The sequence below is a fragment of the Bos indicus x Bos taurus genome, chromosome 19 (assembly GCF_003369695.1).
Source record: "Bos indicus x Bos taurus breed Angus x Brahman F1 hybrid chromosome 19, Bos_hybrid_MaternalHap_v2.0, whole genome shotgun sequence".
NCBI lineage: Eukaryota > Metazoa > Chordata > Mammalia > Artiodactyla > Bovidae > Bos > Bos indicus x Bos taurus.
The window spans coordinates 14444921-14460071 of NC_040094.1; the positions used below are offsets into that span (position 1 = coordinate 14444921).

General features: G+C 39.9%; 1 protein-coding gene across 1 annotated transcript in view; it reads left to right on the plus strand.

Annotated features, from left to right (window-relative positions):
• AATF (apoptosis antagonizing transcription factor) overlaps positions 1-15151 on the plus strand; it is a 108034-nt gene that overhangs the window by 77730 nt on the left and 15153 nt on the right. The window contains exon 11 of the mRNA XM_027517309.1: positions 3908-3979. Within this exon, the coding sequence (XP_027373110.1) occupies positions 3908-3979 (72 nt within the window). The remainder of the gene's footprint in view (positions 1-3907; positions 3980-15151) is intronic.

A 15151-nucleotide genomic window follows, 5' to 3' on the forward strand; every position in this document is an offset into this window, starting at 1 on the left:
TGGTTTGGGGAAATAATTATAATTATTAATTACCAGTATTTTACTCAGCATTATCTATAAGTGGATTTGATCCTGATTTAAGCAGAATCTTAATGTAAATGAATTAAACTCTCAGGCCTTTAATAATGAAATGTCATACTGTGTTTTGTATTTGTCTGTTCTTCTGCAACAAAGTTATATTTATCTCTTAATATGGTTGGTAATTTTAATACTAAAACATGCATCCATCCTCAGCACTGAGATGAGGTAAAAATGCATTGTATTAAATCATCTTTTATCTGATTACTACTTAAAAGCCTGTCCTTCATCATGCAGTTACTAGTTATTGAATATATTGTATTAAAGTGTAAAGGTATTCCACAGAGCAGTGCCATCCAGTAAAAAGTATCTTTACATGTGTAATTTTTTTAATTTTTCTTTTTAATTGGAAGATAATTGCTTTGCAGTGTTGTGTTGGTTTCTTCCGTGTATCAGGATGAATCAGCTGTAAGTATACACATGATTATACTCCTTCCCGGCCCGCCCCTCCAGGTCATCACAGAGCCGCAGGCTGTACTCCTCTGTTGCAGTGACTTCGCTGGCTTGCTCTCTCACACCTTGTGATGCGTATGTCTCAGTGCTGCTCTCTCAATCTGTCCCACCCTCTCCTTCCCCGACTGTGTCCACGAGTCCATTCTCCTAAGTCTGTGACTCCTACTCCTGCCCTGCAAATAGGTTCATCAGTTACATGTGTAATTTTCAATGTTCTAGTAGCCGCAATTTAAAAGGGGGAAAAAGAAATGTGTACTTAAGTAATAATGCATTTCATTTAGCCCAATATCTAGCTAATATTATTTCAACAGTTTATTGTTTTAAAATTATTAGTGATATATTTTACATTTTTTCCATCTGAATTTTCAAAACCTGGTGCACACTTCCAGTGTTCAGTAAGCCACATGTGGCCGATGACTCCTGGGTCAGACAACGCAACCATTGGGTATAGTTCATAGTCTTTGTGTAGACAGTGAATTAAACCTGTCTTTGAACATAGCCAAGAATAGTTTTCATTTTTTCAGATGAAAAATGAAGTTTGGTGAAGCCTAAGACATTAAAGGGCTTCCCTGGTGGCCCAGACGGTAAAGAATCTGCCTACAATGTGGGAGACGTGGGTTCGATCCCTGAGTTGGGAAGATCCCCTGGAGGAGGGCATGGCAACCTAGAATGGATAAGCAACAAGGTCCTACTGTATAGCACAGGGTATTCAAAACCCTGTGATAAACCATTACGGAAAAGTATATGAAAACAGTGTGTGTGTGTGTATATATATATCAGTTCAGTTCAGTCTCTCAGTCATGTCCAACTCTTTGTGACCCCATGGACTGCAGCATGCCAGGCTTCCCTACCCATTACCAACTCTAGTAGCTTGCTCAGACTCATGTCCATCAAGTTGGTGATGCCATCCAGCCATCTCATCCTTTGTCATCCCCTTCTCCTCCTGCTTGCCATTTTTCCCAGCATCAGTCATCAGGTCATCAGTCAGTTCTTCGCATCAGGTGGCCAAAGAATTGGAGCCCCAGCCTCAGCATCAGTCCTTCCAATGAATATTCAGGACTGATTTCCTTTAGTTTGATCTGATCTTCTTGCAGTCCAAGGACTCTCAAGAGTCTTTTCCAACACCACAGTTCAAACCCATCAATTCTTTGGCACTCAGCTTTCTTTATGGTCCAACTCTCATATCCATACATGACTACTGCAAAAGCTGTAGCTTTGACTTGATGGACCTTTGTTGGCAAAGTAATGTCTCTGGTTTTTAATATGCTGACTAGGTTGGTAGTAGCTTTTCTTTGAAGAAGCAAGCGTCTTTTAATTTCATGGCTGCAGTCACCATCAGCAGTGATTATGGAGCCCAAGAAAATAAAGTCTGTCACTGTTTCCATTGTTTCCCCATCTATTTGCCATGAAGTAATGGGTCAGGATGCCATGATGTTCATTATTTGAATGTGGAGTTTTAAGCCAGCTTTTTCACTCTCTTCTTTCACCTTCATCAAGAGGCTCTTCAGTTACTCTTCGCTTTCTGCCATAAGGGTGGTGTCATCTGCGTATCTGAGGTTATTGATATTTCTCTCAGGAATCTTGATTCCGTGTTGTGCTTCATCCAGTCTGGCATTTCGCATGATGTACTCTGCTTATAAGTTAAATACACACACATGTATATATGTACACTGAATCACTTTGCTGTACAGCAGAAATTAGCAAAACTTTGTAAATCAATTATGCTTCAATAAAATAAAGAAAAGAATCTTCACTTTAGCACTGTTTATAATGCTTTTTTAAGGGGGAAGACTGTATACATGCTTATCAATAGGAGGTTTAGTAAATTAGAATATATTGATGCAACAAAATATTCTGGAACTATTAAAAAGAATACAATATGACATAGTAGAAAAACACATAATGCATGAGCATATTACGTTTATATTTGTCTTATATATGGAGAATGCTACAGGCAAACTTAACAGTGATTATTTCTAGAGATTACAGGGGACTTGTCAGTTCTTTCTGTATTTCTGAATTTGTAATTATATATTACTTTTTATAATTAGGAGATAATGGGCATAAAGAAAGTATGATTAACAGAGATTTTGTTTTTGCATCTTATAAGAAGTGAAGAATTGGAAACAATACAACTGTTCAGAAATATGAAAATATATTTATAGTACTTGCTGGAATTTTGTATACAGCTATGGAGATACCATGCTAAGTGAAAAAAAGAATAGGAAATTGTATTGTGTGGATTACTATGTAAAATGAACATAATTAACCAAAATACTAATAATATTAATAAATATTAATAATAGTCCTTCTGTAGATAAAAGAATATGTGTGCATTTTTTGTGTGCTTAGTTGGTTTTCCAAATTTTCTGTAATGGATTTATGCTTTTTTCTATTACTCCTGTAATGGGAAAAATCTTATCACTATTAGTCTTTAAAATTCATTTGTTAAAAGATTGAAATTTGGCAGGCTTGGCTATTTGGTGGTAGAGAATCAAATTCTTGGATGTGTGTAAAAATGTTTTTTAAATGGTGAAACATTACACATATGTTATATCATTTTTGTGTGGATAGTGTTTTGCCCAAGAAGAGGTTTTTTTTTTTTTTTTTGGTTAGAATTTTATATGACATGTCCTGCAGCCTCTTCTTTTATAAATAGAAAGGGGTACCTTCTTTGAATTCTCTTAGCTATAATTTGGTCTGTATAAGGTCAAATATTTCTTCAGCCTCCTTCACCAGAGGCTCTCAAAGCACTTTGTATAAAAATACCTCTTTTTTCCTACTGGTGGGAGATGCAATTGACAAAACTTCAATTTTTATAGCCCCTTGACTGACGTGTAGGGAGTAGACTCCTCATGCACTCAGTTGTGCGCCTTAGTTTAAGAGGGGCGAAATGAACGATCTGGTGGGACTGGTGAATAAAGGTGATTCTGGAAGCCTTTTCTGACTCAGGGAACCCATGCTAGTGAGTGATGAGGTGTTCCATTTGGATGGTATGCCACTGCCTCTGCTCCCGACTGAAAAATGATTAGGATATATGCAGAGAAGGGGACAATGGGGTAGTCCGGTCCTCACCATCTCTTGTCTGGAGTGATGTTTAAGGCTTAGTGTATTGCTTCAGGGCACAGATGATATAATGGAGTTGTGTAGAACTACTGTCATTTACAATGTGCTTTTATCAGACTTTTCTCCTATAGCATTGAGGAAAAAGGGTTTTTATGGTTGTGAGTGGCACATGCCTAGAAACTGTTCCCTGCTCCACTCTGGAGCCAGATATTCTTGTGATCATCTGGAGTTTGTTACCTCATAGAATATGTTTCCTGTTCTAGGTTAATAGTTACTAATGTTGCTGCCTGTTTGTTTCCTATTTACTTAGGTTTCATGTGCTTAGCAAGCTGCTGAGCTTCATGGCACCTATTGACCATACCACAATGAATGATGATGCCAGGTGAGTAATAGATTAATTATATGTCTCAAATGGCTTCATGAAAGCCCAGTATTGACCTGTGCTAAAGCCTGTCGCCCTCTCTGTTTCTTCTTATCAGTTAACCATTTGTCATCGGCATTGTTGAAAGGGTCCTTGTAACATCTCTTCACTCCCATAGTTACTGTAAAACCAAAACAAAATTTTCGTAAATCTCAGTGCTGCCTCTGGTGGTTTTTTGTTTTTGCTGTTTTGTTTTTAACATTAGCCACCTGCTTTGGCCATCTGAGCTCTTCTCTAGAGAGATGGGTTAGGACAGCGCACACACACTTGCTTCATGTGTTTGGGATTTTATGTGTATGTTCTCCTTTTAAAAATGGGTGTAGAGCTTGCTCTGGGGATGTGTATTATGTTGTGTTTGTTCAGGGTACTATTGAGGATTTTGGGGTTTTTTTGAGTATTTTTTACAAAAGAAGTACATGCTTATTTTGAAAAATGGAAATGTGTACACAAAAAAATGTATACTCATATAATTCAGAGATAATTAAAGAATTAACTATTTTTTAAAGAATCATTCCTTCTATATTTATTAGTTGGCATTCTACTACAACATAATATTTTTAGAACTTTACTTATCTAGCCATATCTCTTCTCTATTTTTTACATTCATTTATATCAATATGGACTCATGCTTTCCTATTTTATTCAGTTAGTTAGAATCTGTTGCTGTCATTGATTTTGGTTTAAAATTGTCTCAGATTAATAGAGGTCCCTTCAAGCGGGTTTCATCTTTTTGAGATATCCCCAGTTATTCACTGAGCACTTCTTAGTTTCTACCACAACAAGGTATTCTAGGATCATCTCACATGTTCCCATTTCCAGTCCTGGAATCAGTCTTTCTCCAAGGAATGCTGACTGTTTTTAATGGAGTATGGTTTTTAGAAACCAGGTTCTGGGCGCTGAGATGCTCGTTGTTGTAGGCATCATCGTTTCTAGGTTCTCTCAGTGTGCGGAGATAGGACGTGTGTGTATCACACACACATACATATGCACAGGGTATTACCACTTTTAACATCTGAGGGTATTTCTTTCAGTCTTTATGGTTTCCCTTTTAGTATGTTCTTGTTTTTCTTTTTTGTAATTAAAATTATATTCTACTCTTGTGATCTTTTTATTTAAATATTTTGCATACTCTGACCATTTAGTATCATTAAAATTATTCAAAAATTTAAGTGACTATGTAATATCTATTTTAGCCAGTCACTAATTTTTGGAAATTTAAATTGTTTTAAATTATCATTGTTGTAATGCTGTGATAGATGTTTTAAAACATAAATCTTTACCAAGTGATATTATTAGTCATAATGTAGGCACATGTGGATTTTGCCAGCTTTATCCCTCAAGCTATACTTAGCCTTTTTATTTGAGAGTATTTAGTTTGCTCTAAACTCTAAACTCCATCAGATTTCCTCCCCTTGAAAGGTAGTAGATATGCAAGTTTAGTTGAACACAGTGATGATTAATTTTTTGTTTGCTTTTGTTCTGATGACAAAACAGCTTATGGATGAATCTGAGTGCATTTATACTCACGTCTTTGTGACTTCCTATGCTTGTCTGTGAATGCTTATGTCTAGCTGGTTTTGCTTGTTTTGTTTTAGGTTTTTTGTTTTCATTTATTTCTTGATCTAGTCTGTTTTTAAAAATAATAAGTGAAATGCATGCTTCTTAGATTCTGTCAGGATGACATGAAAAAATTACTTCAACAGGAAAGGAAAATCAGGTTCTTGTAAATGAAAACAAACCCATTCAGGTAACACTATTATTCCAGACATAAAGTGGAACCTAGTTTAAATATTAGTGGCATCTTTTGAATACAGTACTACTGCATCATTTAGAAATCAGTTGTTATTCCTAGTTGGGATTTTACTTGAGTCATCTGATACCCCAGGATACTTGTTTTCCAGAATCTAATTTATTTACTCATAATTTTTGAGGGCCTGCTATATTCTAGATGTAAAGATAACTTGAAGGTGACTTTATTATTAAGGATTATGTTGAGCTTGATGTATAAGAAACAAAACCTGACTACAGAGGCATAAGCAAACAGGAGTTTATTTTTCTGGCAGCATAATTCTAGGGGAGGCAGGTAATGACTAGCAGTGTTTTTCCCTCCTCAGTGGTGTTGGGGCCAGCATCTCTTGGTCTTTCCGCTGTGGTCCCAAGGTGGCTTCTGCAGCTTTAGCCATCAAACATGCATTTCGGGTAGGAAGGAGAGGAAAGGAGTGGTGTCAGCCACATTGATTTTCTTTTATCAGAACAGTAAAAGCTTCTCAGAAAGACCGCCAAAGACTTCTCACATCTCGTTGGCCAGAACCCTGTTACGTTGCCACTTCAATAGAGCAGGTGAGAGAGGAGGTGATGGGATTGTGTTTGCTGGGCAACAGTTGATGTGGCATTTGGAGTTTGTACGAAAAAGAAGCTGTCGCTTGTGGACGTTGCTAATTATCAGCATTGTTCTCAGCTGGTTTAGCCACTGTGTGTGTGGCAGGGCGTTAAATAGAGGTCTCAGAGCTGGAGAACCCAGCATACTCGATCTGCGTGGCTCCTGAGGACGCTGAGGCTGGCACATGGGCTCATGCTCATGCTGCGTGGTCTGGATAGGCCAGACAAACCACAGGCCAAATAAGTGGGCATTCGCTCTTTCTGCTTCAAATATCAAGTCTTCCAGAGCTGGCTGGTAGTGTTACTTTCTCTTAGGAGGAAGGCCTATTTTGTTTTTGTTTAGGTAATTCCATAAATGGAAATAATCTAGTACTGTACTGTTTGGTTTCCCACTTTGTGTATACCACAAAATGCTGAAAAATGGAAAACTTTCTTTTCAATATCAGTGCATAGTACTTTTCTCTAGGTGAATAATTTTGGTTTTGCTAAATTACAGATATGCCTTTTTTTTTTTTTTTTAAATGGGGTCTAGATTTGTTGAAGGTAAGCCTCTGGGGAAATCCAACCCATTTTTACAGTTGTATCTGTACAACAGAGTTACAGATATGTCATTCTTGGTGCACATGAATAGAGAATATTTAATGATTTTGAGGTAGAGAAAGGCTTTGTAAGCAAGACGCCAAGGCCAGAAGCCACAGAGAAAGGTATTGGTAGATCTGACTACATGAGTCAATTAAAAAAGATATCAAAAACAAAGTTATAAGTATATGAAAAAATTATAAAGAAAAAGTTCAGTGTAACATGACTTTACCATGTAATAATGCTGTGTAAAGAGTTTTTACAGATCTCTTATGGTACATATACACAATGGGATATTACTCAGCCATTAAAAAGAATACATTTGAATCAGTTCTAATGAGGTGGATGAAACTGGAGCCGATTATACAGAGTGAAGGAAGTGAAGAAAGAAAAACACCAATACAGTATACTAATGCATATATATGGAATTTAGAAAGATGGTAGCAATAACCTTGTATACGAGACAGCAAAAGAGACACTGATGTATAGAACAGTCTTTTGGACTCTGTGGGAGAGGGAGAGGGTGGGATGATTTGGGAGAATGGCATTGAAACATGTATAATATCGTATATGAAACGAGTTGCCAGTCCAGGTTCGATGCAGGATACTGGATGCTTGGGGCTGGTGCACTGGGACGACCCAGAGGGATGGTACGGGGAGGGAGGAGGGTTCAGGATGGGGAACACGTGGCGGATTCATGTTGATATATGGCAAAACCAATACAATATTGTAAAGTTAAAAAATAAAATAAATTAAAAAAAAAATCCCAATACAAATGGTGGGTGAAGCATGTTAACACTCAAACGTAGAAATTATAAAAGAAAAATTGCAAATGGCAAAAAAATGGATTATCAATCTTATTAATCAAAGAGATGCAAATTAAAATAATGACACTTCATTTTTTCTTATTAAACTGGAAAGCATTAGAAGGTTGATAATCCCCCATGCTGATGGTGTGAGGAAGCAGACACTTTCATATACAGTTGTTAAGAACATGATTGGCAGAATCACTCTGGAGGGGTATTTGGCAACACTTTAAAAAATTTTAAATGTAAGCGTATCTGTTGACCCAGAAAAATCCACTTCTAGCAATTAACCTAAGAAAATAGCAAGTTGGCAAATATTTTTATATAGAGTCTTTACTGCAACATTGTTTAAATGGAGAAAAAAATTAAAAAATCCAAATGACCATCAATAGGGAACTAGTTAAAATGAATCACAGAAAAGAATTCAGTGAAGTTATCAGCAACTATTAAAGGAATAAGTGGAGCTGTATGTATTAACATAATGTTTAGTGTAGTAAGTAGACTACAAAGTACTGTAGTATAATCCTACTTTTGAATAAATAGACATGTGTGATCAAAAAAGAGTGATGCCTTTAAAAATATGCTGTTATGGAAATATCTCCAGATTATTTTGTTAACTAGAAAAGAGGTTTTTGTAATCTCCATTTATGTTTTAAAAATAAAAATTAAGCAGCTAAATACATACAAATATGTGAATATATATGTTACAGAACTTACATTGATAATATTTAAAATACCTATGGGGAAAGAACTCATGAGGAACGGACAAAGGGAGATGTTTTACTTTTCATGCTTCTGTTTTGCTTGAATTTCCTGCCATGAGAATGGGACCTGGTAGTCGCGGCTCCCAGGCTCTGGAGCATGAGCTCAGTAGCTGTGGCACGTGCCCTTGGTTGCTCCGTTGTGTTTGGGGTCTTCCTGGACCAGGGATCACACCCTCGTCTTCTGCACTGGTATGTGGATTCTTGACCACTGAGCCACCAGGGAAGCCCATAGCAAGTTTCCTAGCCCTTTTGGTAGGGGCCGCTCTACCTGTGGTTCCTCCCACACCCAGATCTGGAGAGAGAAGCCCTCCTCTTCTTTAGTTGTTTCTTGGGTCCAGGTTATCGCCTCACACATTTGCCTGAGTTAGATTAATACCCAGTATTAATAAAGAGAGGACAAGGAGAGAATCCAAGTGCTGTTACTTCGCCTTGAATCCTCCATGTCGTTTGTCCACTCTGAGCTCGAAAAATCTGCCCTTGGTGGAACTGAACTGAACTGAGACCAGAGCATAGCTCTCATTAAGGGAAAGAACACAGAGAGCTTTAACACAGGGTATTAGAATATTCTTAGTGAAGGAAGAATTACTATCTGTAAAAGGATCTTTACAAAGATAGTGAGCGGCATCTTCATTTTATTTCACCTGTGGTGCAGTCTGTGTAGTGTTATCTATTTAGGTAATTTCTGCTGATACATATTCTTTTCTCATGCTAGGTGATTTACTCTTCAAGCAATCTACTTAAAACTCTTTTTAAGGTGTGGAGTAGCCCAGGTTGCTCCTGTATTACCAGAATTCCATTTGGGGGCATCATCTAGGTAAACCTTGCATACTGATTCACGTGACTTTACACGCCCTCAGGTTTCCTTTGTTAGTGAAAGTCTCAGGTAACCACTGACACTTCATACCACCCCGTTAGGAGGGAAGCAGGGGGTTTCTATTGCAGGCCTGAGGAGTGCTTCTGGTACTGAGAGGAAAGAAGAGAAACCCCACTTTGCCCCCATATCACGTGTCTGCATGCAAGCGAGGAGGTTACCACGAGGCTAAAAACGATCGCTGGCGTTGCTGGACCCTCGGGTGCTCTTGGCATGGGGCAGTGCCGCTCCCGTGTGCCCTTCACACTCACCTGTGTGAGGAGGGCAGAGTAGCATGTGATTCTGAAGCAGCGGAGTTAATCCATGGGCTGAGGAGAACAAAGGCCTTGTCACCTTGATGGCAGAGAATTCCTCTAAATGTAGTGTCGCCACCCCAGGAACAGGCCAGTATGTTACTTGCATGATTTACAGGATTGCTGTTCACCTCACTGACTGTTGAGGTTATTCCACGCTCACCAAGCTTATCAAGGATATTTTAGAACCAGCTTACACTACACGGCGGCAAGCCCTGGAGTGCTGTTAGACCAGAGGGAGGGAGGGCAAAGCGGAAATTCAGGTGGCCTTTTATTATGGTTCTAACGAAATGAAGAATTTGTCAGTTGTGGAAATAATCACCTGTGTTTTTGTCTGTATTTTTGAGAGACCCTCCAAGTTAGACTTTTTTCTTAAATACTTTTAAAATTTATTTTGGCTTTACTGAGAGTTATGGCACGCAGGGTATGGAATCTTCCAGCTGAGGCATGCAAACTCTTAGTTGCCGTGTGTGAGACCAGTTTCCTGCCTACAGGTTGAACCCAGGCCCCCTCCATCAGGAGCATGGAGTCTTAGCCACTGGACCCGCAGGGAAACCCCCGAAGCAGACTTTTATTTATTTATTTTTGGCTGTGCTGGGTCTTCACTTGCTGCTCAGGGTTTTTTTTCCCCCTCTGGTAGTGGAGAGCGGGGCTACTTCTAATTGCAGTGCGTGGGCTTCTCATCCAGGTGGCTTTTCTGGGGCTCGCAGGTTTCAGTGGTTACAGCACAGGGGTTCGGTAGTTGCGGCTCCTGGGCTCTACAGTGCAGGCTCAGTAGTTGGGGCCCACAGGCTTAGTTGCTCCGTGGCATGTGGGATCTTCCTGGACCAGGGATTGAACCCATGCCTCCTGCATTGGCAGGCAGATTCTTTACCACTGAGCCACCAGGGAAGTCTCCCGAGGCAGACTTTTAAAGAAGTTTGTTGTTCTTCATTTGCCATGTTGATGGAGGTCAGATAGTAAAATGCTGGTGTAAAAAGTAGGAGAAGTAAATTCTGAGTCAGACTCTGAGACAGGTCACGATGTGTTCCTCCAAGCTGGCCACGGCCCCAGTTCTGGGAAGGGGGCTCATGGGAACTGCTTGCTCTGCCACTGTGGGTTTTATTGTCAGCACAGAAGCAGGCCAAGCAGCAGCAGTCAGCTTGCTGTCCCCTTAAGAAAACTGGTGTTTTCCTTGCATTTAACTGCAGCTTCAGAGAGCAATAAGCTAAATCCAGTTTAGGTACTGCCCAGGAAAAGGGTTAGGTGCTTGTATTTTCCTAAGAAGCTTTTTTCTTGTTACAAAAATGATAGCAATCTCAACATTTTGTAGGTACTCCATCCCTTTGCAAAGAACTTAGATTCTCAATAGGAACAGCAGGAACTTTCATTTTGGCCCCCTTTCTCTCCTTCCCAGTCAAAAACCACTTTTCCCCACACCTTCCAGAAAGCTCCTGGCTTTAAAAAGAACAAGGAGAGAGTCCTTTAATGATAACTGCTAAGCACCAAATACATTATTGTTTTACATCTGAAGTTTTAGAAACGTACAAATGTGATCCAGCCTTGTAAAGTGCTTTGTCAACATCACTGCCACGTTGTTCTTGAGGTGCCTCCGTATAATAGAATTTGTGCAGGCAATTTATCTTCTTGCGCCATTTTTAAAGTGTGTGGGTCTGCACCCTGAGTATGGGCATATCATATCCATGGCATTCTTGTCGCCCTAATTGGTAACCCAGAAGTTACTTAGACCATTTTTGATTCCCCATTACCTACTTTACCCACCCCCATACACACTTCTTATTAGACATAATGCGCTGAATAATGGTGAAATATTTCAGTGAAGTTAGCTCAGCATTTGAGAGCACATATCCCCAGAAATACCCTCCACAGAGCAGTTTTCGTTGCTGAAAATCTTGCCAGCAAGAATGGTTAAGATACAGATGTTTTCTCTGAGGCTTCTTATCTCCTGAAAAGACACAGGTTGTTCTGACAGGTGAAACAAGCCCTCGCAAATATGCAACACTGATCTAATCAGCGGGAACGCTTGGACGGGCCCTGCCTCTCCCCAGCATCATTAAAAGCTCCCATTACTCTTTTATTAGAGGCTCCCTCTCTTCCTTATCAGATTACAGAATGAACATAACTCATGGCAGTGATTTGATCTCTTGTTAAAGAGGATTACAGCTTTGCATTAACTCGGATTGACACAGTTTATAATTCACTTGTTGATACTCGGGTGGGCGGCATCCCATGTTTGACGCCCCCCAGCAGGGCCAAGGGGCAAGGACTCTCATATATCATCATTAAAGATGGCGTCCTGCCAGAGCGAGGGGGCCTGAGGCCTTCCACCTCCAGAAAGGACAGAAGGGACATTCTCAAGTTCAAACCTGACACTTGGGCCAGAGTTTTAAAAACGGCTGCAAAGAAGGCGCTGCTCTTGTTTCTTCTGTATCTTCTGAAGCGCTCCTGTTCAGTCTTCACACAGTTCTAGAGAATTTGCATTCTCTAATGGAAGCTCTGGTTGCAAGCAGGTTCTAAAGAGAAAGAAAAGCACATTTTCTAGAAGGAGATTGCATATGCTGAACAGATTAAATCTTTGCTCAAAACAGGACTTCTTGACTATAGTTCTCATTTCTGCAGGCAGATTCCCACCATTTCTTCAAAAGACTGTGATTCTTATTGTTTTTTCCCAAAGAGATGTTTCACATGCATTAAAGTGAGTGTAAATGTTTCTCTTAGTTCAGTTCAGTCGCTCAGTCATGTCCAACTCTTGCGACCCCATGAATCGCAGCACGCAAGGCCTCCCTGTCCATCACCAACTCCTGGAGTTCACCCAGACTCACATCCATTGAGTCAGTGATGCCATCCAGCCATCTCATCCTCTGTCATCCCCTTCTGCTCCTGCCCCCAATCCCCCCCAGCATCAGAGTCTTTTCCAATGAGTCAGCTCTTCGCATGAGGTGGCCAAAGTACTGGAGTTTCAGCTTTAGCATCATTCCTTCCAAAGAAATCCCAGGGCTGATCTCCTTCAGAATGGACTGGTTTTATCTCCTTGCAGTCCAAGGGACTCTCAAGAGTCTTCTCCAACACCACAGTTCAAAAGCATCAATTCTTCGGCACTCAGCCTTCTTCACAGTCCAATTCTCACATCCATACATGACCACTGGAAAAACCATAGCCTTGACTAGACGGACCTTTGTTGGCAAAGTGATGTCTCTGCTTTTGAGTATGCTGTCTAGGTTGGACATAACTTTCCTTTCAAGGAGTAAGCGTTTTTTAATTTCATGGAACTATTATTTTTAAGTTGTTATATTCTATTATTATCATCTTATAAAATGTGATATTGTATAGATGCTGTGTTAGACACAATGAACTAACACGCAGGTGGGCAGGCAACAGGTAATGTTTTCACCTGAATTTAGGTGAGTCGTCCATACATGCTATGAGTACATTTCCCACGGCAGTCACTGAGCCACCTGAGCAGCTTGGGTTGCTAAGATGCGCATCATCTCAGTTTTTAAGTGTGTTCATCCTTTGCTCTGATTTATCCGCCCTAAGTCTGCCACCCTGTTTCTGGTTGGCAGTGAAATGACATAGAATGATAACTTCATATTCAACCTATTATTACTATTATTTTTGGTCAAGCCTCGTAGCTTCCAAGATCTTAGTTCCCCGACCAGGGATTGAACCTGGGCCCTGGCAGTGAAAGTCCAGATTCCTAACCACTAGTCCACCAGGGAGCTCCCTCATATTCCACTTATTGAATGTTTACTGTATCTCAGACACTGTACTAAGCTCTTCACATGTATTTTCATCCAGTCCTTATAAGAAACCACTGAAGTGGTTGACATTATCTACATTCTGTGATAAGAATACTGAGGCACAGAGCAATTAAGTAATTTGCCCAAGATAGCCAAGTTCCGAGCGGAACTGGTTTCTGCATCTGGGACTGTGGCTCCTGACCCCTGCCCCTGTTCCCGAGACATCAGCAAGCTTTTAGAAATATGTGGGAGCGATGTGCTGAAGGGCAGCTTGCTCCTCGCCCCCAACCCCACCACAAGCACACATACTCAGAGCCTTTCTCTTCATTAAAAACTGGTTCAGAGTAAAACAACTTTTTCTTTCTGTTATAGTAAAGATGCTTTCTTTTTAAAAAAATTATTTATATTTGTTTATGGCACGCTGGGTCTTCCTTGCTGTGTGTGGGTTTCTCTCTGCGGTGAGCAGGGCTGCTCTCTGTTGCGGTGCACGGGCTTCTCAGGTGGTAGTTCTCTAGCTGCAGAAGCGGTGACTTCTGAAACTACAGCACAGGCTGTAGGCACGTGGGCTCCCGTAGCTGTGGCGTGGGCTTAGTTACTCTGAGGCGTGTGGGATCTTAGTGCCTGACCGGGGATTGAACCCCTGTATTGGCGGGTGAATTCTTAACCTCTGAATCACCAGGGAAGTCCCTAAAGATGCTTTCTGTGTGGGAAGGTTTTGCCTGTCAAGCCATTCACATTGTGGTGTAAATCACTGAATTTGCAGGCCTGTTCTTATGGTCACCCTGTTCTTTGATGACAAAGACCCTAAGCCTCATAATTGGCTTTGAAACCTGGTCCAGTGTATTCAGTCCTTTTGCTCTGACAGTGCTCCTGGTTTCAGGTGCCTGTCACCTACTTTCCTTAGAGACTGTATTCTTCCCCTGTCATAAAAACAAGACATGCTTATAGAAGAAGATTTGGAACATATAGAAAGGACAAAGGAAAATTCATGTTATCTGCCACTGGGAAAATAATATTATTAATACTCAATTATTACTATTGTTAATACATTAATATAGTAATAATATTTATACTTTTTATTATCTTGCAGAACTTTTTGTGTATATATTTTATAAAGACCTATTTGTATGTTTGAATCCCTTCTTTTTTAAAAATTTCATTTATTTGAAAAAAAAATTTCATTTATTTGGCTGTGCCAGGTCTTAGTTGTTGCATGTGGGATCTAGTTCCCTGACCAGGGATTGAACCCAGGTCCCCTGCACTGGGAGAGCGGAGCCTTACCCACTGGGCCACCAGGGAAGTCCCCGAATCCCTTTTCTCAGTTAACTATTACAAGCATTTTTAATGGCATATGTTTTTTTAAAGGCATCTTAAATAACCTTATAATATTCTATTATGGAGTATTTATTCTTGGACATTTAGGTTATTTCTGTTTTTATTTCTCTTTAGGATAATGCTGCAGTGAGCATGTTGATATAGAAACCCATGTTCTAAGGTTTGCTTGTATCTTTAGCTTCTGAAGAGTAGCAGGGTAATTTCTGGACCAAAGGCATAAACGTTTAAAAATTTTTTCATTGAAGTACAGTTTATTTTCAGTTTTCTGGTGTATAGTAAAATGATCCATCCATATTTTCTAATGGTTCATAATGGGTTGTACTGATTTCTGTCCCGCGCCCCCGCCTCCTGAGGTTCGTGTCATTT